A 21,944-nucleotide genomic window follows, 5' to 3' on the forward strand; every position below is an offset into this window, starting at 1 on the left:
AAGGAAACAAAATTTTTCGAAATGAGCTAAACCTGATAATAAGGGACTTGGGATTCAGGTGGTATATTCCCGAGGCATCATTTCTTCGGCAGAGTAAGTCCATCCCTTTGACGAAGAAGGAGGTAGGACTAAAATATGCTCAATAGAAGCAACTGTTGAGCATTCGAACTCGATAATCAAGACTTATAAAAACCGACCTTGGGATTTTATCCAGATATCTTAAACGAAGTAGAATTTGAATAAACCTATTGCAAACTAAACTAGCACTTTAAAAATAGGCTTCAGGTTTATATCTTCTAAGGTTGTTTACCCCGAAATCTGGGCTTAACATGGAGGATATCGACTGAGGTGCAAAATGGATATTCATTAAAGCTATCAAGAAACTAGCTGATTACATGCTGCTTCGGCATGCTACTGCTCAAGAAAATCGCTTTGAAATGCTTTTGAACAGGAATGGCTCCCTTCTAGTAACTTCCCGTGGCATCGGCAGCCCGTGTTCTAAGGTAATGAGCAGCGTCAATACGATTCGGCTTGCTCACTAGATAGTCCAGGGCAGTACGGCCGTCGACATCAGTGTCATTGATATCCACAAATTCAAGAAGGCGGCCTAGTATGCCAGCCGTGAGGGGCTGTTTCCAGGTAGACATGCAAAGCCTATGGAGAACATTGCGTCCCTTATTGTCGCATAAGTGTGCATCAGCCCCATTCGCCAGGAGGGTCAAAATCGGGCCCATTATCTGTTCTAGAGTGCCAGCAGGGGATGTAAAAGGCTGTAACATATCCCCAACAGCTGTTGCGCCTCGATGATTTCGGACATTCAAGGTATCGAGAGATGGCAGGGCATCTAGAAGCTTTTGAATAGCTCGAGAAAGAACCTCATGTCCCATAAGGTTCAGGCGGGCCGCATAGTGGAAAACTGTAGAGCCGTGATGGTCTCGTGTGTTGATCGTGTCTGGCTTTGCGTCAAGCAGAATTCTCATAGTGCTCGTCATACGTGAGATAATCTCATCCAAATTATCCTTTTCTTCACGATTGTCCCTGATACAAGTAAAAGCCCAGTGGAGTGGAAGTCGGCCATCATCATCAGCTTTAGAAGCCATAAATTCTAGCCCAACATCACCGCGGTGATCTATAAGCGCTTGTATGCCGTCTAAATTCCAGAACAAGGATGCAATATGCAGCGGTGTCACATTTTGCCCAAGTTCAATGCCTGTGTTCTGGCTAGACCAAGTCTGAGGAGTGTGAACATCACTTTCCTTAGTAATAAGACGCGAGACCATTCCGTAGCTGGCGTAAGGAATCGCCTGGCCTAGAACTGTAAACTCCCTTCTTAACACATCGTCTGATTTTCCTCGCAGACCATCGTCGTGATTTCTCTCAAAGGTATTAGACTCAGCGATTGAGCAACCATTGTCAAGTAGTCAATGGATAAAAGTCTCAAGACGCTCTCGATTCTTACTTGCTTTCTTTCTAGCAATAGCAGGAGCCTCTTCAACATCAGCATCTAAGATAAGATCACCTGCTATTCCCAGCGCCTCAGCAGCGTATAATAAAGGCGTCCAGCCCATGCCAGTGGGATCTCGATCGTGTAACGAACCCAGTGGTGGCTCATGGTTTATCAACCATTCCACCATGTCCTGTTCCCCGGCAGAGCAAGTTCGATGAATCAGAGAGAGCCCACAGCGGTTGGTATATGTTTGTAGTGGCTCGGTCATCGATGGGTCTGAAATGTAGATACTAATCAAAGCACGTAGCACATCGAAGCTACGGCAGCCCAAAGCAACACTGAAAGGATCTTGACGCTCTGAATCGTAGCTTTGCAAAAAGAGACGTGAGTTCGGGCTATTATTATATGAATACAAAGCTGTCACGTCATTGCGCTGGATGATTGAGGTAAGCAAAGATCCATAGGGAGCTTCGTATAAAGATGAACCATCTATATCACAGAAGATCGGTTTTTCAAAGTCCGGCTGAGGGTGGTGAAATTTTGTATATGCCATTGCGTGTAAGCATAAAGTAGAGGGTGCGGATACATATGATAGGAAGAAAGAGGAAGTTCATAGACAGCAGAAGAGGGGTAAAGGGAGATAGGGAAGAGGAGAGAAAAAAAGGAAGACAGGCGGGGCGGACATTCTTTTATACGTAATCTATTGTATCGTTGGCTAGCTCCTTCTGTAAAGCGAGTTTTTTAAGTACTTGGCAAATGATTAACGTCCTGTAGCACAGCACAGCACTGAGCATAGTTACTATCACACAATATATAATATTACAAATTGTATTGATGTATCGATCACAGTCTAATTCACTGTCCAACATATACTGTCAATTCAACCTTGGAAAAGGCGGTAGCTGACGAATCTTTTGACAGTAGTCAACTTTTTAAGCTTCTCTCCCCTACATCTTGGTACACGACTTTTATGTATAAGACGATGTCGAGCCTCGGATATTTACAGTGTTACCCGCACTGTCCCAGTTCACAGTAAATGTGTTGCTAGTGGGACTGTAGCCGGTATTACCCCTGGGAGGTATCACATTCCACCCAGGTCCATCCTCGGGCACCATCCCGCCAACTTGATGCCAAATGAGTCCTAATCTGGAGTTTAAGAGGATTCCTTCTCTAGCAAGCCAAATACCCTAGTGGTATAAAATTAGCTCTTGCATCCTCTGTACAACCAAGAATGATACTTACAAAATCATTGAGCGCTTGGGCATACACGACTGGGAGTTGGTGGTTCTTTGCATATTGGAGATCTGCCGTGGAGTCGATACCAATTGCCCAACGTCTACCGGGTACGCAACTCAGTGCTTGAGCTCGCGCATTATAGTTCTGTATGCTCCCTGAATTGGCATTTCCCCTATAAGACGACGAGAATCGGAATTCGGCTCGTGGAGCTTGGGCCCTTATTTGGTGGAGTGTCTGACTATGAGTCTATGATACACTCCTATCGCTGAAATTCTTGGGAAAACACCTCTAGCCTCAGTTGTGTTACTTTGGAAAGTATTACCGTCGCGTGGAATATGGATGTGGATGGCGACCCAACGGTCGGTCTGGATGGTATCTTCTGAATCACCATATGTAGAGAGATTCTCTGGAGTTGGTGCCACGCCAGGGGTCGGCCCGATCCAAAATGCCAGTTCAAGAATGACTTCCGGGACACCATCTCGCAAAGTATCTGTCGAGACCCAACGTCCGTAGTGGAAGGTTAGATCTCCCTATAAGAAATGAATCGTTATATTCAGATTTACACAAGTTGGGGATAGGCCGCAAAAGAAGAATGCGATGACTTACACTATTGATCCCATTCAAAACGGTGAGGATTGTGGGTCGAAGCCTATTGGCAGATCGTGCATTATCGCTAATGCCATCTAGCATACGCTTGCTTATAGATGAAGATAAGGGCAATTCATATAGAATATCGTTTGCAACAGCCAGACTTTCTATGCCAGCTTGAGACTCAGCAATATCGCATAGCATCTGTGAAACCATCGTGTTGGCTGGATAGACCGGTGTGCCAGTCCAGGGGTCTCCATATCCGTACGTTAAGTCTCTCATAATTGTAAGATTGGCCGCCTCAGCTGCATAACCAGCAGCAGACATGTCATCGGTCCAGATCTTTGTCAATGCTGGATCCGGAGATGAGGAGGTAAGCCAAGTAACGACATATCCCACGAGCATAGTAAATAGCAAATATTGGTCATTAGTACTCTTCGAGGTAGACAATGATGCTCGCTCGTACAGATCTCGCCTGCCAAAAGTGGCAACGTATTCATTATCTGAGGCTGAACAGGTGGGATTTGCAAGCCATTTCTTCAAATAAAAGTCGAACTTATATACGATTCCAGTAAGCTCATCGCTTGAACTTTGTGTATTCACGACTTTGGCCGTACCGTTGCAACAATAAGCCTCATTGCCATACACACAGCCAGCCGTCTTCGCATCCGGGTTCGTAAGAGGCACAGAAGTGGTTGAGATCGAGAAAGATTCCTCCACGATGCGAATGGCGCCGGATGGACAAGCGTCGCTGCAATAAATAGAGCTGGTACCTTGCAATTCACGACCAGTCCAGGCACAGTTAGTGAAGGCATCAGGGATCGAGGTTTTGCAGCAATAGTTGTAGTTCTTAGAACCGCTGCACTTCTTCCGTCCACCCCAGCCTTGGCGTGAGCCAACGACAAATTTATCGTAGCCAGAAGGACATGTATCATCAGACTCACAAGCGGAGATCCACGCACACTCCGACCAAGGCTCTATAGAATCGACGATAGTGCAACATGCCGACTGATACCCTGAACGACAGCCGGCAGTGTTCGTACCGACTTCAGCCTCACCACTGTCACAGCCTCCCTTACACTTTCCACCATTAAAGCCACGCCATTGGCAGGTAGGCAGTGTGCTCAACGTCGGACAGCACAGCGTCTGCGTCTGTTTGCTTCCTGTCACACACTCGGCTGAGTCCAGCATAAGCTGCTTCTTGTTATCTTCCCGGGTTATCTCCGAGAAACCACTCGGGCAGGTTTCGCCACAATTAATGAAACGACAGTAATTGTCTTGCCTGTATTCGGTGGTCGTTTCGACTGTGTCAACGACCAGACCTGTAGACGCTGTATCAGAGCTATTGAGATTGACCGTGTTCCTAAGCGTAGCGGCAAGTCCATTAGAGTAGCTATGCATATCGTCATCCTTATCGATTGACCATACCATCACGCCCCTAATGCAGACAAATTTAGCATAATCAGCCTTCAGCTTCCAAGTCTCCTCGTCGTCGTAAGAGACCCACTGATCGCCATCCCAGGTAACTGTCTTTACCGCAGCATCTTTGTATAGAGTAGAGGTGAGGTTCTGGTCGCTGATCAAAGCCTCAATCTTGCTGTTAAACAAGATTCCTACAGATTGGCTACAGTTGCCCATGGTACCGGCGGAGAGATATTGACAGCCTGGCTCTGAGCATGAGGAGCTTTAAAGGGTGTAACTACGGCCGTAGAAGGCCATGCCAAGAGTCACCTTGGACGATATGATGTTGACTCCCCATAGCAGATCAAGGGCCGATTTAATATCGGTCAAGTTTGTGTGAGCGTCCAAATAGGGTCCAGTCCATACGTCAGTTATATCCTATATACCATATAGGTTATAGCTCATAACGTTAAACCAATCCACCGAAGGCTCAATAGCAGTGAGATCAAAGTTTTGCAAATACCAGTAGCTAGTTGGCAATGTGATGGATAGACTGTATTTGTAATCAGACAAAGCCTTCTTCAAGCTAGCCAGGAAGGTAGGATAGTTCTTAAAGTCTTCCGCGCGACTGTTACGGTCACTGGCAACGGGATACTCCCAGTCAATATCCACTCCTGTGAAACCATAGGTGCTTATGAAGTTGATCAAAGACTTAAAAAAGGTAGTTTGTGTACTGGTATCCGCAGCAGCAAGATCAGAGAAGGTAGTAGCTGTCGGCTAGTCGCTGTCTGAGAAGTCCCAGCCACCGATTGACAACCATAGTTCTTGATCCGGATCACGTAACTAGAGGGCTGCTAGCCCTGCATAGAGTTCCTCATCGCTACTTTCAGCAGGGATAACTTTAAAGGTATCTGGATCGATACTGCCGAAAGCAAAGTAGATATGGGAGTAGACTCCCTGGGGAACAGAGTATGGTGCCATGCCATCGCAGCTCCGAGTTGCAGCGAGTACCCAATCACCCGGGTGATTGATTAGGTACTAGCGTCACACGAAGGGGCTGTGACAGCTTTGTTTCCACAGAATTCCTCAGTCCTGCCACAGAAACCATACTGGCTACAGCAGACATCGAGGGGACAAATAGTTGCATTCACATATTCTGAGGCCCAGCCTCCTGGGTTGCACTCGGCTTTGGCGTCACAGTTGTTGATACACACATCGGCACCACAGTAATCGGGCCCCATACCACAGACTCCATATTCACCACAGCAACCGATAGCACATGGTACTATTGCGCTGCAAGTGATATCTGCAATAACAGAGGGGAGAAGTCCTATGTAGAGGAGCAGCGTAAAAGGCACGCCTAGGAACATAGTGCTTGGTGGATGCGCTTATGCGCCTTATGAGCAAGTATATTATCAACAAGCACAATAAGTGGAAGCTGAATAGAGTTCAGGAATAGGGAGGGAAGCAAATTTCAGCAAAAGAAATAAAAATTAAAGGAAACAAAGAAACTGATATGCCAATATAGACGCTATAGGGGTACATATGCGGTCTTTAGAGCAGTACTAGCTAACCTCCAAATTATGCATTAATACATACTATATTATAGGGGATTATGAACTACCAGAACTAGCCTAGCATATAGTACATACTATATTCGGCTAAATATTAACACGCAAATCAACTCTGTATAACAGACCGGACCAAAAAAGCGGCATTTCTTTCATGACCTTATGAATTTAGCGGAAAGGCGGTTCCGGTAAACACCTTGGTCTTGGCCAATGCTTGTTACATATCTCGCCCCGGGCCGGCTCGGCCGGCGAACGTGTACGGCGGCGATTAGCGGCCACCCTCGCGACAAAATTCAATTTCAACTTTTTAAACCGGCAGAATTTAGATTACTAGTATTATAATGGTAAGATTAAATTTCATTGGAAATTTCTAAGGTTATATGGATGTAGTATAAGATCTTTGAAAATTATTGCTTCCGCCTAAATTACTGCCCAATATGTGGGATTGAATGACTGAGAAATTCTGAATTTTAGGATATAGCCCTCTTTTACAACTTAGGTTGTAGTAGTTTTTCAAGTTTCCTCACCGCCTAAAATAACACCCAACCCACCAGTTAGCTTTATCTAAAGGCAAACGTATAGAGCATAGAGCCAAGGCTTCCAAGGTTATTTACTAACTACAACACCCTATCAAGGCCTAAACCATATATTTTAGATACTTCAAGTTTAAGTTCAAGTTTTCAGTAACAGCTTAATTAGGGCTTATATTAATTAACACTATAGTAGTAAGAAAGAGATATATATTCTATAGTTATTTACCACCTTTCTAGATAGGAAATAGAGGCTAATTCTAAAAGTAGTAGTAAACAAGATCTTTGTTACTGGGATTTAGGTTGACTGTATACAATTTCTCAGACCGGAGGAGGGTAGGTAGTACCCGCCATACTACACGAGGGTAACTTGAATCCGAGATAATCTCTCTAAGTCACTATCAACTTGAAAATCTCGAGATAACTTCTTGCCATCATCCACTAATTCACATACGATTTTTGAATGATAATGACATTCCTAAATCCGCCTACAGTACTCCCGAATCCCGATATGATCTTATGTCCGCCTATCTCCGTCATGTCGCTTTTAACATCCACATAGGTATGGAAAAGTGAGAGGTATTATAAAGGGCTCTTGGATGGTCGTGCCCACTGATATCATTGTTAGCAGTGAAAAAGTATCATTGTGCTTGCTGAAAAGTCTCATATTATTCCGATAATCGCATCTGAACAATCAACCATGCCTGCTCAACTCAAGTTCAACAAGTTGGCCGGGTCTCGAATCCTCATTCTCGGTGGGACATCTGGCATTGGCTTTTCTGTCGCCGAGGGAGCACTAGAGTACGGCGCTTCAGTTGTTATCGCCTCATCAAATTCTGAAAAGGTTGAGAAAGCGGTATCCCGTCTCCGCGAGGCCTACCCTGAACTTTCATCCTCTGTCTCCGGTCAAGCATGCGACTTGTATGACATTCCGACCATGGAACCGAATATCACCTCACTCCTTGAATTCGCAACCAAGGACGACAAGAAAATCGACCACATAGTCAACACAGCTGGTGGTCCCGGTGCACTTCCGCCTCTATCTGAATTCACCCCAGAGCAAGCCGCAGCTGGAAGTCCACGACTCGCAGGTGTTTTGATGCTGGCGAAGCATGCACCTCAATACATGGAAGATGGACCACAAGCTAGCATCACGCTCACTACTGGATCTCTGTTGCACAAACCATCACCAGCATTCGCTACTGCGATCGGAGCAATTGGAGCGATAGATGCAACGGCGCGGACGCTTGCAATGTCGCTGGCACCATTGAGAATTAACGTGGTGGCACCCGGTGCTATAGATACTGAGCTTTTGCAGTCTATGGGGTATGGAGATGAGGCAGTCAGGAATGCTACATACCAGCTTTTTAAGGATTCGACAGTGTTGGGCACTGTGGGCCGCCCGGAGGATACAGCCGAGTCATACCTGTATCTTATGAAGGACCGATTCATTACTGGACAGACGATCTTGACTGATGGTGGAAGACTACTGAAGTAGTGGTCCGTGTTTGACGGCAAATTTTTGCCAGACCATGAACTCATTCTCGATGAGAAAGTTCTACTGTCGGAAGCCTTTGAATGTTTCATCTGAGTTGTTTGTGTACCATATAAGGAATTATCATTCATCTCAATTCAAAGCGGTCTATTCTTGCGCTATCTTCTCAAATTCCTCATTCACGATTAGAGTAAAGTTCGGAATCCTTGATCCAAACTGGTATCAAGCTTCAAGAAGTCGGCCAAACGGCCCAAGTGATCTATACCCCAGAAACCTTCCATGCTACCTTCGGTATTGACACATTCAAACCACGGCAACCCAAAGGCTCCATTGTCAAAGGCTCGCTGTGTACCGCTGAGCAAGACCTCGCTTGCATCCGAGTTCTCCAACTAACAAAGACTTAGCATAAATCACCAATCTGTGTTGGTTTCACACATACCTTGTTCTTGATACGTTCCGCGGTCTCTTGGCCCAGTTGACTCTCTATCACGGCCATAAATCTCTCACGAGTAACGATCTTGGTATCTCTCCTCTGCCCAGAAAATTTGGTAGACCTTTTCAGTGATTTCCACCAGTTTCTCTGGGCACTCTTGTCCAATGAGACACAGCGCAGTCTGGATATCACTTGTCGGAGCTGGGAATCCCTCAGGGATAGCATCGGACATTGGAACACCGAATCGGCGAGACCAGTACAGTCTTTCACGGTTAATCCATTGGGCCTTGTCTTTAAATTTTTCTTAGCTCAGTTTCAGAGGTAAACAGGTCCGCTAATGATGGATAAGCTCCAGTTTACTTACTTTTCACAGTGATGGGTGGGCTATTCTGGCATTTTTGAAACAAATCTCGTATTCCTACAGGAATGTAGTCGATTTGACACTTTGAGAAGACGGGGCAGTTCTGTCAATTGATAACATTGATCAGCTAGGGTGTCAAAATTCCTAATTCAATCCTTCACTGACCTTCAAAATATGGAATGCGATATAACTGAAAGGGCTGACAAGGTCAAAGAACAGTGTGATGCGTGGAGTTGCCATGATGATGAATTTTGAGTTGTTTTTGATTGCTATACAAATTCAGCATACCAGGCTCTTCTTATAATTCTTTCTTTTATTTTTTGATTATGCATCATTGTGAAGGATTCAAGTTCCCAACAATTGACAATGACTCAAATGCTGGTTTCTCAATATCTCGGGGATCGGAGAGATTTAAGTTGTTGAGTCGCTTCCCGTGGATTCAGGAGATCCACCAACAATTCCAGGGGCAATCCCGGATTCCCAGTACTAGAGATGCCGCGTTACTATGAAAACCACCTAGGCAACACTTTAAGTTACCCACATACATAGAAAATTTCAAGGTCATATTAACGTATCAATTCAAGTTCATAATAATGATCATTATTAGTAGGTGGTTACTAGCTTCAAAGTTCCCGAGATCATGCAGCCAACCCATACTAATATGTTCAATGCTTCCTTCATAAGTTCATAACATTCTTGAAACTTTTAAACATGCATTTGAAGAGAGACCAGACAAATGAAGCGTCTGTATTTATCCCAACACCCAGATTATGCCATTTGAAATTTACTCATGGATCTTAATTTCTTCCCTGATAGGAAAAAGACCCAAGGCACGGGCAACAATCCAAGTGCTATAAACCCAAGCAGGCTCGACGCCCAGCCGACACCGAGATTCGTATACACTAGCAAAGCGTTAATATAAATGCTTTCCCAAAATTCAAAACTGACTTACTTTGGATTGTAAACAGTGGAAAGGCAGCTGCGAGTACATATCTGGCCAGACTATTCGCACTGAAAGCACTAGCCACAGTCATCCCATGATAGGTGTCAACAATATACTGTGACGTAGTAACGAAGACACACAGATTTCCCCAAGCAAATACCATAATGGCGACGGTAGGACTGGCCCACGAAATGCTAGCTTTGGCTGTCCAGGCAAACCAAAACAACCCAACTGGTAACCCAATACTCCCGATTAGAGCTGGGTAGAGACGGAATTCTGGAGGCATAGGTTGACCTTTCAACTGTGCTGCTTTTTTCTGATAGATGAAGACGTCGCATGCCAATACTGTGACAACACCGAGCAGACACCCAACCACTATAGCCAGAAAAACGAGGCCGGAATCCTCTAGACCGAATCCATATAGCTCTGAGAACACGAGAGGGATGGCCGCAAAGAATGAAAACAGAGTAGCGAATTCACATGCAATATATAAGCAGGTGAAAGCCACAATGGGCTCTGTGAAAAGCATTTGGACCGGGCGGAGAAGCGCGACCGTTGCGAAGAGCTGGATCTTGGATGAAAGTGGTTGAGATGGGAGTGGTTCAATACCTAGTTCTTTGCTGCGCTGACGTTTGATCATGGGGTGAAAGGTCTCTCGAGATCCTAGCATGGTGATCATAGTAAAGATGAGGAAGAACAATAGAGTCCATTGTGTCCAGGGCCAACTTTTTCGGTTCACAACAAAACTCCCAATAACAGGTCTGCAATAACGTTAGTAAACATAATGAGGGGCAATGTTGGGAGCATAGTGGAAGTCTGACCCTAAACCTGGCCCTAAAAAGGGCATCAAGATGAATATGGTCGTTGGGATCGCTCGGTGTTCTTGCTTGAAAGTTTCATTGATTGTACCAGCGGAGATTGCCAGTGATGGCGCAAGACAAAATCCAGCTAGGAATCGGAGAATGCAAATTCCTGGGAATGATTTGCAAAATCCAATTCCCAAAGTAAAGAGACCTCCGACTATAGTCGTGCCGACAAATACGGGCAAGCGTCCAACTGTCTCAGAGAGAGGACCTCCAACCACTGGACCGAGGCCTAGAGCAAGGACATACAGAGATAGAGGCAGAATGGCAACGGTACTGCTGACATTGAACTGCTCCATGAAATCAGTATGGGCTGGTGTAAGGATCGAAACTCCCATCGAGCTATGGATGCTGTTAGTTTATTCCATATGTCCATATTCAGCTGTATTTGATTTTATCAGCTTCAGTTTCACTCACGTAGTGAATGCGAGAGCTCCAATCATCACGACCTGTTGGATCTTCACTCTTGTTGGCCAGTTGTACGGATTACTAGGATCTTCGTCCCAGTTCCATTCATCGTGCTTCGATACATCTTGTTTCTCTGCTAGACCTCCCTCCAGATCGGGGGTTTCACAGCTGAAAGACTCCTTGTCGAGTTCGGGCTCATCATCACGTTCTGACATCTTGTATGTTGTGTCCCATATATCGTCTGGGTTTAGATGAATTCGGATGATTCAACCTTTAGTTTTCTCAGACTCTCTTGTTGTACACGATCGGGATCAAACCTCCACCTGAATTGGCGTTCTCACCTATTGATCTCAAAGTACCCAGAATACCGTGCTACGAGCCTTAACTTGAATGACTTAAGGTTGGAAGCTCGTGCGCCTGACTGTGAACATTGTGTATGGAATACTAACTCGTGCTACGACATCTGTACGACAAGTGATCATGTTGACTATTAATATGATTTTCCCCCCTTGCTGAGAAATCGAAAAAGCAATTCAGATCCCGAGGTCATAAACTTGAAAGCCGAAGGGCGAGCTGGCTTGCATAACATGCATCTTGGTTTGAACTTTGAGAGGTGTCAGATTCCATGGTATCGATACTTTTTCAGTCAGCCACTAGATGTCAGAATATTTGATTATTCAACAAACTTCCGCTGAGATTCCGATTGGATCCACATCTACCACGACACCGAGGAATGGAATATTCGATTATTAAACAACAATTTGTTGAGATCAGGGTTCACCAAGTCAACAATTGTCAATGAGAAAGAAATATTCTATATTAAAAAGGAAGAACCCGTGGTAAAGAAAAGCTGGCTGCATAATCGAAAAAGAAAAAAAAATTAGGATGACCGGGAACATCCTTGTACTCGGCGATCTTCAGCAGGGATAAGCTGCGGCTGAACTGACTCGTGTACCCCCAAGATGCAGGAATTGGGTAGATCTAAGGTAGATCTAAAGCACCTTGGTGGACCTTAAAACTCAAGTTCTTCAGTTGACAGGCAAACAATTTTTCATCAATATCTCATCCAAAGTTGCCAGATCCATTCTTGTGACCGCCTTAGGCACGAAGTTGATGGGATTGAGCCATGTTAAATAATTTCCTCCGTTGGCAGGTATGATAATACTGTCAAAAGAAATCAATCGGTCATTCAACATGGGAACAGATCCAAAATCATTTTCAAGGTGCTCTGCATGCATAATGTGGAATATCTATTCCAAATCATGCATCTCTTGAAGAATCGTACTTCAGAAACCAACCTTTTACATGTAATTGGTCCAAAAAACGATTGCATTTCTCCCATCTTGATCGCATCATTCAAACCAGCTTTCTGGGTTTTCGACCCCTCACTTGAATATCCACTCATGCTTCACCGCGGCGCGAATCAGCCCTCTCTGGCCATGACCTAGGAAGTGATCATCAAATGTGCCCAATGTGTTATCGTGTGCGTACATAGTACAGAGTACTTTGCGACAGCCATTTGGCCAGGTGCGGGTATTCTCCAATCAGTCGATAACTAGCGATGTTTGCTTTTGTAGTTCACCGCTTCATGCAGCGCACAGGAGTACATCACCTTATCACCTTGTCACTTTGGAACCCTGAAGATTTGATTGGTTCTCAGCACAGATCAGATCAAGCACATAGCTCTAGGAGTGGGCAGGCAGATGACCCATGTCATTAAGTGCTCTGTATGGTTCATATTCGCAGTACCAATATTTTCTGTCCGCCAAGTTGGAAATGTTTGTATGGAAGTGGACCCAGTTCAAACTGTATCGAGCGCTCTCAGTACGGCCTCTTCTTTGCATTCTCAGATGGGATTTTGTAAAGAATTCAAGTTGTAACGTCAACTTCGTCCGTGTCTGCAGTGAAAGTAAGACATTCGACTTCTTAAACTCAATTTCCAGATCGAGTACTTCGTGACACATAAGTTGCATACCACTCGATATTCATTCACGAAGCCCCGGTGCCTCGGATTTTATTTAGTCCTGGTTGTGAGTTGATCATACCAAATGAGCACGCCAAACCGCCGAAGCTTGCTGTGGGGCGCTCGATTGCACTTGAAGTCTGTAGATGTGCCAGTGATTGTCTGATAGCAATACTAGTAGCGGTGAAATTCACACCTGGGCATTTAAGTTGATGTTTTGCTCTGAAGGGGGTTCGTGCATCCTGATTCTTGGGCAATCTCTTCGCCCCACAGAAATCATATGTTTTTGACACCGTTGAGAACTTGAACTTGAACGGGATATCATTGCTTCAGAATTCAAATGACTGGCGTAGACCCACTGAGAATGAGCGGTATGTGCGGCCTCGTATCGCCGCTCTGATTCAAGTTGTGGCTAAATGGGTTCCAAGGTTCTCGCGAACTCTGCAAGCACCTAGCACATATTTCATGGGCTATTCTGGTGCTGAAGATCACACAGAATGACCATAGTTTCAAACTGGCTACCACTCAGGTATTGGATTCATCTGCGCGGTCTGCTGTATAGTACTGTGCAGCCCAGAGGACACTTTCTTCTTCCTTCCAAATTAATTGCTTTTTTGTCTCAATTGATATTTTGTCGTGATGGCCGTACGCAAATGCTCGTTCCTGCCATCTGTGGGATGGGTAGTTTCCTATATTATCGAATAATCAAGAATTAAGTACTCTTCCCAGGCTTCCTGTTTGAAATTGTATTTGTTAGCAATACCGTGAACAGGAGTTGGGAATCCACTGGAAGTTATGATAAAAGGTCCTTTATATTGGCGATCTGGCAAAGCATCAATAGTACTATGCCGTGACATCTGGATGTTTAATCCATTGGTATACTGCCCATTGTGGAATGAAGACCCTACCTGGGTACTCTGGGTCAAACTCCTCGATACCACGATAGTGGGCTGGCTGTTAGTACTCACCCTGCATCATGTAGATAGACACCCCTCTCACTTCCCTTCTGCTGGGTGGAGTGTTTTGGGGAAGGAGAAGAAAGAAATAAACACATGTGATAGGTAAAAGCGATATATGCTGCAGATCAGCTGATAGACCACACTGGTCCCGACACTTTCAAGTTCCTCTATTCTCTGTAAGCCGTCGTCGGCATCCTCCAAAATTGGCGGGGAATTGGTAAATTCTTCCATGGAGACCAGTGGGTGAAATTTCAGTGGATAAATGCTGTTGGAAGTTGGAACCACCTCCCTAACCCCTTATGGTTGATTGATCGCAGTAGATTTTCGACACAAGTCTTCTTTATAAATATAATTTGATCCAAATATCTCAAAATTGCACCAAATCAATTTAGTTAAAAGCGAGAGTCATAATAATGTGTCTGGTCCGCAAATGGTCCTTATAGATGCATTCCTGCCTCAGGTTTCCGACATCGGCAGATCAGCGGTCCATATCCGCTTTAGAATGCATATGCTGCAAGCGTCGTTGTCAAGAGACCAATACTCCCTTTAACTGGGTATTTATCTTTCTCTCTTCAATAAACATTTGCCTCTTGCACAGACCCTTCAAAGTCATCTGCCAGCTGAACGTCTACACATTTGTGGGCGGATATTGATTTCTATTGCACCGCCTACGCTGATCACTCCCCCGCTCCCCACTCTAAACGCCGTGGCAGTCGTCACCATCGGCGAATTCCATTCGGTCTCATCGGACCGTACTCGTTTAAACTGGAGACCATTTCGACGCCTTGCGCCCGACCGGCCTTAGCGTGAGGCACACAGGCACATCTCGCGTATGCAGAGAAGGAGAGGGGAAGTTCTAGGCTTCTAAGACTGCCCTGGTGGACCCGCTATCACTGTATGTTTCACTTATCTTGGCGGCCTGCGCGGCCAGTGGCGGCTTTGTTGACGGAGATAACAGAAGATCTAAATTTATGACTCTGCCACTTTTCTTCTCTAACTTTCAATTTCAGCTTTTTCCAAAACTCTCAACTGTGAAGTCCTTTCTTACTGAAATTGAATATGCCACTCACTATTCTCTCCGGCTCGAACCTCCGCGAACTACTACACTCCCTCTCCCGCGACGAGATCCGTACTCTCCAACTAAACCTCTCCGAGGCGCTTCGGGAGTATTCGACGGGTGCCCAAGATAAGGGCTGTTCGGCTACATACCAACCTCAGCGAACTGCGATCACTCGTCAAAATGGCTGCACAACCTTGTTCATGCCTGCCACCACAGGCCAAACCCTGGGGATCAAGATGATCTCACTTCAGGATGGCGGGGTAGCGGGGTGTCAAGTTGAGAAGAGCGGGTATGACGGTAACGAGAGTGATTCTGGGTCACGACGACGAGCCTCAAACCGAAACTCGGTTGCCTCACTCTCTTCGGAGATGAGTGACCTCTCAGTGGGGTCTTCCCAGGAGGACGGCGGCTCCGTGAGCCCCACGGTCACAACTGGAAGTGGGGACAACAGCAGCACGGATAGCTCGACACTCCTCTCCGGGTGTGTCAATCAACAGCCCGTCACTGCCAACTTTTCTAAGACTCTTGGCGCTTGGCCTGGGGCGGGGACTCGGGATACTTCTCCGCGGGGCAGTGTCACGCTTCTCGATGGGGAAAGTCTCCCGTTTGCCTTGATTAACGCCCATGAGCTTACGGCGTTCCGCACAGCATTAGCGTCATTGATGATCTTCAATAAGCGAAAGAAGGTACGCACGCTCTTGGTGTTTGGTGCTGGCACGCAAGCATATTGGCATATTCGACTAGCAATGACACTGCGTGGCGATGAGATCCGTCGCGTATACATTGTCAATCGATCTTTTGATCGTGCCGCAAAACTTCTCAGAGATATCTACCTACCTGAGAATTCCGACTGGAGAGGCGATGTGAAGTTCTCCGCGGTTAGTAGTGACTTTGGTGATTTCAATCGCATCTTAAAAGAACATGTTCGAAAAGCAGATGCGATTTTCTGCTGTACACCATCTTCCACACCTCTCTTCCCAGCAGAGTTCCTCACATCCCGCGAGGGTCGACAGAAGGGCCGTCTCATTGTCGCAGTTGGTTCTTACAAGTCCCACATGACTGAATTACACCCGGATATCCTCCGCGATGAAGTTGACATCCAGCCTCCGCATCGACACTTCCACAAGCATACCCGACGTAGTGGAGTGATTATCGTGGACAGTCTCGATGCTGCTATCAAGGAAGCTGGAGAGATCGTGCAAGCTGGTGTGAAGCCCAATCAATTGGTCGAGCTAGGCGAGCTTCTGATGGTGCGCCATGCTACACTCAATGAGGATGGTCAAAGTGAAGAAAAGAGCCTGGTCGACTGGTTCGAGAAGGGCAACGTTATCTACAAGAGCGTTGGGCTGGGCCTGATGGATCTGGTTACTGGTGGAGATCTGGTACAATTGGCGCGGGCGCGCAACTTGGGCACCACGGTAGAGGACTTCTGAGTTTATGTTTTATGGATTTGGCATTTTCTTTTTTTGTATTAATGGGCATTGATACCCTTGGCATTCTGCTTTTACCTAGTATTAGTTTTAATGAATGTGCTCTGCTGAATCTGATTTCAATGTTAGTAGAATCAACAAGTCCACGCCCTTTGCAGTGAGGCTTTAAATCCATGTATACAACTGCCAGTTCCAGGCTCTCAATTACTTTTGAAATTCAAAAGATAATATTTGAAGATGGACCTACTAGAGCTGACGAGTATCAAGCCGAGGAAGACTGCGGGGATTTCCCCGCGTTAAGTCGGTGATTCTCGGTTGAAGTTGTACTACTTGCAAGTCTATAAAGTAAACTTATCAATCAACTCAACCTTGAACCCCAAATCCGCCAGTGATTCAAAGATGACAGCTCAAATCCTCACAAATGTAACTCGTCGAAAAACAGGCACAATAGCCTACCTCACGATCTCCCGCCCAAACAAACTAAACGCCCTAAACACACCTCTCCTCGAACAAATACCCAAAACCTTACAATCCCTGACATCCCAAAATAATGATCTCCTTGGCATAGTCCTCACTGGCGCAGGCGATAAGGCTTTCGTTGGTGGAGCAGATATAGCTGAGATGGCAGCACTGGAATCACCTTCTTCTGCTCGAACATTCATCTCGAAGGTTCATGGAGCGTGCAATAGTCTGCGACAGTGTCCTGTACCAGTTATTGGGAGGGTGAATGGGTATGCGCTTGGTGCGGGTTTGGAGTTGGCTGCGTCTTGTGATTTCAGGGTTGCGGGATTGAATGCTGTTTTTGGGATGCCTGAGGTATGTTCATTACTTCTATTGCGTTTGCCCAGGTGATGAATATGGAGAGGCTCAGCTCGGTTTGAAGTGTGCCATATCAATCATTTAAACTCCTTTTTGGTGCATGTTGCTAATGTAAACAGGTCAAGATAGGAATTCCCAGTGTTGTGGAGGCAGCTCTTCTCCCTGGATTGATCGGTTGGGGCCGTACGCGACAGCTTCTGATGCTCGGAGAGAATGTTGATGCTCAGGAGGCTTTGAGCTGGGGTCTTATTGAGAAGGTAACCAAGCCTGAAGACTTGGATGAGGCTGTCGAAATCTGGCTGTCACAATTAGAAAAGAATGGACCCCTTGCTGTGAGACGACAGAAGGCTCTCATGCGAACATGGGAGAATGTATCGATGGATGAAGCAATTCGAGCAGGAGTTGCTGCATTCGAGGAAGCTTTTATTGCAGAGAATGGCGAGAGGACTGAGCCTTCAAGAATGATGGAGGCCTTCTTCCAGTCCAAGAAAAGCAAATATTAATATACTAGTTCGCGCATATGCCAGTGACAAATTCAATTTCATACAATATGATTCATATTATCCATTATGTAGTAGAGTATATTGAATTCCTTTTTTCGAGTCTATCCCATCCATGACGCATTCTATGTCATCGAAATGACAATATTGCAATCATCATCACATATGCCAACCCACCAGAGACCAAATTCCGTAATATACAATTCACCATAACAAAACATCACCCCAGCCACTTTCGCGCTTGATCACTCCTTACATCTTCAGGCGCAGCAAGTTGGCGATCATCTCACGACCAGTGATGCGCGAGGTAGCCCACAGAGTGGGGAAATCCAGAGTGCTGGAGAAGGTATCGGCGTAGCCGAAGAAAAGCATGGGAGGGATCCAGCCACGAGCGTACTCGAGGGCGAAGCAGGAAGAGTCCATCTTGTACTGCTTGACCTCACCGCGGACGAGGTGGTGCACGGAGCCAGCGGGGTAGACCTCGGGCTCGAAGGAACCGGGGACGTAGGCCAACTGGGTACCGGAGAGGATGTTGAAGTAATCGTCGGCGGTGTGGCGACCGGTGTGACCCTCGGTACCGATAGCGGTGCCGAAGATGATCAGGTACTCGGTGATACCTAGAGAATGTTAGGGATTTCACAATTGATGAAGACAGTCGCTTGGAGCTTCTGTTCGCTGTATGTGTTTCTGGAATTGGAATTTCACGTACTGGCATGGATGATGTACATCGCGCCCATGGCACCACCGGCGTTGTTGAAAACCCACTCCTCCTCGGTGCTCAGGTAATCGGCTCCAACCTTCTCCTCCAACTCGGCAACAATGTAGTTGACGATAGAACGAGTGTCCTCGCCATGGGTCTTGATAGCGCGCTGGGAGAGATCGTGCAGATGCTCAGGATCGAAGATGTAGAATTGCTCGAGGCGCGCGTTGATGTAGCTGTAGACGGCGCTGAACAGAGCGAGGAAGATGGCCAGGAAGGTCAACTTGCGGATAGAGAAGCAGCAGCAGCCGGAGCCGGAGCCGGAGCCGGACGCCTTCTTGCTGGAGGATTTGGAGGGCATTGTGAGGGATTGAGGGAGAGGCGTAGGAGATGGAAGAAGTTGAAAAGACGAAATTGAATTTATCGATCCCCCTGGCGAACCCCGGAGTTCCACTGTGGGGCCAATTTCACAACGAAAATAAACAACGCAATTGGGCTACGATGGGCGAGAGGAGGTGAAATTGAATCTCTTTTGCATGCAATTGGATACTCATGCAATTTATGAGGGGTTTTATATGATTTTTTTGGTGGCTCTTAAGTATGGAGTAAGGGTCTAGGATCAGTCCGCGGACCCCGAGTCTTGTTCACGCCATCTCGGACCGTGATTGAAATTACTAGAATGGGTCTAGTCAGGTACCTATTATCACTCCAGGGATTGATTCAAATGTTCGATCTCTTAATTATTCCTGGATGAAAACTAGATTCATATTCAAGGTACACCCTAACATTGGTCTTCATCCATTTACTTGATATGTACGGAGGTCCAATCAATGTTTCAGGCTTGCATACTCCTGAGGTCCAAATTGAGTGAGTACGGAGTACAAGATTATCATTTTGACCTGTAACACAGTTATTCATACCTAGGTGGCTTCCAACCTTGGAAGGGTTAGGTCTCGCGTAGTAATTTCTTTTCTTCCCATGCCTTGTCTAGATATACATGTGTTGCCTTCCCTGTAGGTTATGAGCGCACCCCTACAACAGAGAGTAAATAATAAGAACATTCCGAACAATACAAAAACATCGAACTCGTTAACATCGGAGCACATTAATAGCCGACTAGTTCAAGTTGTTAGCTGATACATACTAGGTAGTCATGGAGGTATGGGACCTTTAGACTGACAGCTCTACTTCTTTCCTGAAACTCCAGTTATGTTCGCAGATCATTATCATGAATTTCAATAATATTGACCAATACTACTATGAATACCTAGGTAGTGTTCCTATACCTATGAATATGGTGAATGGAGTAATGCCTTCGCAGGTCAAACCATTCAATGTTGGAACTACTAAGTAGTACCCCGGTAGTAGTAACGAATCAATAATGCCTGTCAGTAAGGTCCAATAGATCATCAGGCTTTTACTCAAGCACTATCAACATAAGATTTGGTATTAGAGCGCCATATTCTTAGGATTGGAATTAGCGGTTATTACTGGTACCTACCTATGGTAGGCACCATTTAATAAGGACTCAGTCACAGTTAAGTGAGAGATATCTACTAGTAATTTCCTTAGTCTTTCGACTGGTTTAATTACCTTTAGTTTCACTTTTACTCTCTCACTTTTACTCTCTCACTTTACTCTTACTTTACTCTTACTCTACTCTTACTTCTCTAAGGTTATTTTGCTATGAAGAAATAATTTGAGAAATATTGTGATAAAATAAATGTCGATCTACATTCATCAGATAAGCTGTGGCTGCAACTTAAATTACAGTATATACCTACCTAGGTAATAGTCTTTTAGTAATTATTCCTGTGGGCCTCATCAATGCAGCAAACATTTGAATCAGGCCATCGGCAATCCAGAGGACTTTTGTTAGGTTACGTGGTCTATAGATCAGACCAATGAGCCTCTATAAATAGCTCTCTCTTCGCGACTTAAAGAACTTCTTCCTTCTCACACTTCCCTACACACATGGTCCCACAGATATTGTTCCCCTTCCTCCGAACAGCTTTATGTACGCTGAGCGTATCCGAAGACTTGAACTTTCGTCTTGCACAAGATGAGCTTCAGCGTCTTGAATTCCTTGCGTCTGAAAGTGAGCGTCATCGACGAGATAGACTTGATCCTCTCCGGCTGTGCCTGCCGCCAATATCCAGGCCCGATGATATGGCAACTGTCGATAACATCAAGCTGAATGCTGACACAGTTGCCATGGTGCGTGACATTCTGTCAAGCCATACTGACTCGGAGCTAAACTGGACCTATCTGTGTACATTTTGGCCAGCGTACTTTCAAGTTCCAGGTCTGGACAATTGGAAGCCGGATGTTGACCTGGACAGCCGGCGGATGGTGCGACCCGAATTAGCAATCGGGTAGTCTATCTTGAGTCGATGGCGATACACCGTGGACGATAGAGATCATTGCTTTAAACCCCCCCCCAATGGCGTGAGCATAAGCCATGCTGGAAGGGGCACGTTAAATATGAGCTATGTATCCAGAACGTGAAAGATGACGGCTAGCACCAGAAGGGCAGACAACCAGGTCATCGCCTTTCTGCTCTTTGGATGAGAGGTGTTTCTGCGCCATTTTGGGATTTGAATATGAAGAATTTTCCTTCGCCAGAAAATGGGAGCGGTGGCTTAGTAGGAAGATCTTGTACTTCGGCTTTATGTATGATCATTCTTCTTTACTACATTCAATGTTATGGAGTCCAGCGGCCATCAATTTGGTTATGACTACGGAAATCTCAGGCTGGAGTATAAGACGTAAATAAGAAGATCCAGTCACTATTAGGAACGTGGACGATGTAGCAAACAACTTCAAGTTCAAGTTACATGTGTCCGATTTTTTTTAATGTGAGCACTAATTTTAGTCTTTGGAATTATATTCGAGCTGCAATTTATAGAACTTTTCTAAGAGACTATGATTGAGCCATACACCAATAGTAGAAGTAAAGGCATCAATTTGAGATGAAGATATCTATATCTAGATACAACCCGCCCAATAAAAATGGTATCTAACATTATTAATATCCACTGGAGGCTAGGCCAGAGCCATCCGGTCAATCTCATCCAGCGTTCCAGCCCGGGTCAGATGAGAGAAGAAAAGAAAACAAAGACTCATTGCGACATCAGGATACATCAGAAATGACAAACCTCCAAAGAACCAATTGTGGAGATTATGGAAATTGCCATCCAAAAGGGAGAAGATAGGACGCTCCAATTGCGTCACAGA

The 21,944-nt window shown here is 45.5% G+C and overlaps 8 protein-coding genes across 8 annotated transcripts; 3 read left to right on the forward strand and 5 right to left on the reverse strand.

Moving 5' to 3' along the window:
- Positions 1–464: 464 nt before the first annotated feature.
- N7483_011073 (uncharacterized protein) lies at positions 465–2,000 on the reverse strand (the record flags this gene model as incomplete). Its single annotated transcript, XM_057094500.1, has 2 exons — positions 465–1,315; positions 1,460–2,000. The coding sequence occupies 2 exons, from the start codon at positions 1,998–2,000 to the stop codon at positions 465–467; spliced, it is 1,392 nt and encodes a 463-aa protein (XP_056940471.1).
- Positions 2,001–2,415: 415 nt separating this feature from the next.
- On the reverse strand, positions 2,416–6,042 carry N7483_011074 (Glycoside hydrolase superfamily; the record flags this gene model as incomplete). Its single annotated transcript, XM_057094501.1, has 7 exons — positions 2,416–2,634; positions 2,690–2,855; positions 2,939–3,213; positions 3,290–4,941; positions 5,119–5,442; positions 5,557–5,663; positions 5,723–6,042. The coding sequence occupies 7 exons, from the start codon at positions 6,040–6,042 to the stop codon at positions 2,416–2,418; spliced, it is 3,063 nt and encodes a 1,020-aa protein (XP_056940472.1).
- A 1,431-nt stretch (positions 6,043–7,473) lies between these two features.
- On the forward strand, positions 7,474–8,271 carry N7483_011075 (SDR family NAD(P)-dependent oxidoreductase; the record flags this gene model as incomplete). The annotated part of the gene is made up of 1 exon (XM_057094502.1): positions 7,474–8,271. The coding sequence occupies one exon, from the start codon at positions 7,474–7,476 to the stop codon at positions 8,269–8,271; it is 798 nt and encodes a 265-aa protein (XP_056940473.1).
- Positions 8,272–8,453: 182 nt separating this feature from the next.
- Positions 8,454–9,302, reverse strand: N7483_011076 (putative 2-hydroxychromene-2-carboxylate isomerase; the record flags this gene model as incomplete). Its single annotated transcript, XM_057094503.1, has 5 exons — positions 8,454–8,657; positions 8,708–8,800; positions 8,841–8,992; positions 9,066–9,165; positions 9,228–9,302. 5 exons carry the CDS (start codon positions 9,300–9,302, stop codon positions 8,454–8,456), a joined length of 624 nt encoding a protein of 207 aa, XP_056940474.1.
- Positions 9,303–9,830: 528 nt separating this feature from the next.
- N7483_011077 (MFS transporter) lies at positions 9,831–11,491 on the reverse strand (the record flags this gene model as incomplete). The annotated part of the gene is made up of 4 exons (XM_057094504.1): positions 9,831–9,964; positions 10,015–10,766; positions 10,827–11,210; positions 11,286–11,491. 4 exons carry the CDS (start codon positions 11,489–11,491, stop codon positions 9,831–9,833), a joined length of 1,476 nt encoding a protein of 491 aa, XP_056940475.1.
- A 3,766-nt stretch (positions 11,492–15,257) lies between these two features.
- On the forward strand, positions 15,258–16,691 carry N7483_011078 (putative proline utilization protein PrnX-like; the record flags this gene model as incomplete). Its single annotated transcript, XM_057094505.1, has 1 exon — positions 15,258–16,691. One exon carries the CDS (start codon positions 15,258–15,260, stop codon positions 16,689–16,691), a length of 1,434 nt encoding a protein of 477 aa, XP_056940476.1.
- Positions 16,692–17,087: 396 nt separating this feature from the next.
- On the forward strand, positions 17,088–18,010 carry N7483_011079 (uncharacterized protein; the record flags this gene model as incomplete). The annotated part of the gene is made up of 2 exons (XM_057094506.1): positions 17,088–17,504; positions 17,627–18,010. The coding sequence occupies 2 exons, from the start codon at positions 17,088–17,090 to the stop codon at positions 18,008–18,010; spliced, it is 801 nt and encodes a 266-aa protein (XP_056940477.1).
- Positions 18,011–18,259: 249 nt separating this feature from the next.
- erg2 (C-8 sterol isomerase ERG2) lies at positions 18,260–19,068 on the reverse strand (the record flags this gene model as incomplete). The annotated part of the gene is made up of 2 exons (XM_057094507.1): positions 18,260–18,624; positions 18,717–19,068. The coding sequence occupies 2 exons, from the start codon at positions 19,066–19,068 to the stop codon at positions 18,260–18,262; spliced, it is 717 nt and encodes a 238-aa protein (XP_056940478.1).
- Between the last annotated feature and the right edge of the window lie 2,876 nt (positions 19,069–21,944).

The sequence above is a fragment of the Penicillium malachiteum genome, assembly GCF_028827825.1.
Source record: "Penicillium malachiteum strain IBT 17515 chromosome Unknown utg000005l:1.0-9002435.0:326005.0-9005861.0, whole genome shotgun sequence".
NCBI classification, from domain to species: Eukaryota; Fungi; Ascomycota; class Eurotiomycetes; order Eurotiales; family Aspergillaceae; genus Penicillium; species Penicillium malachiteum.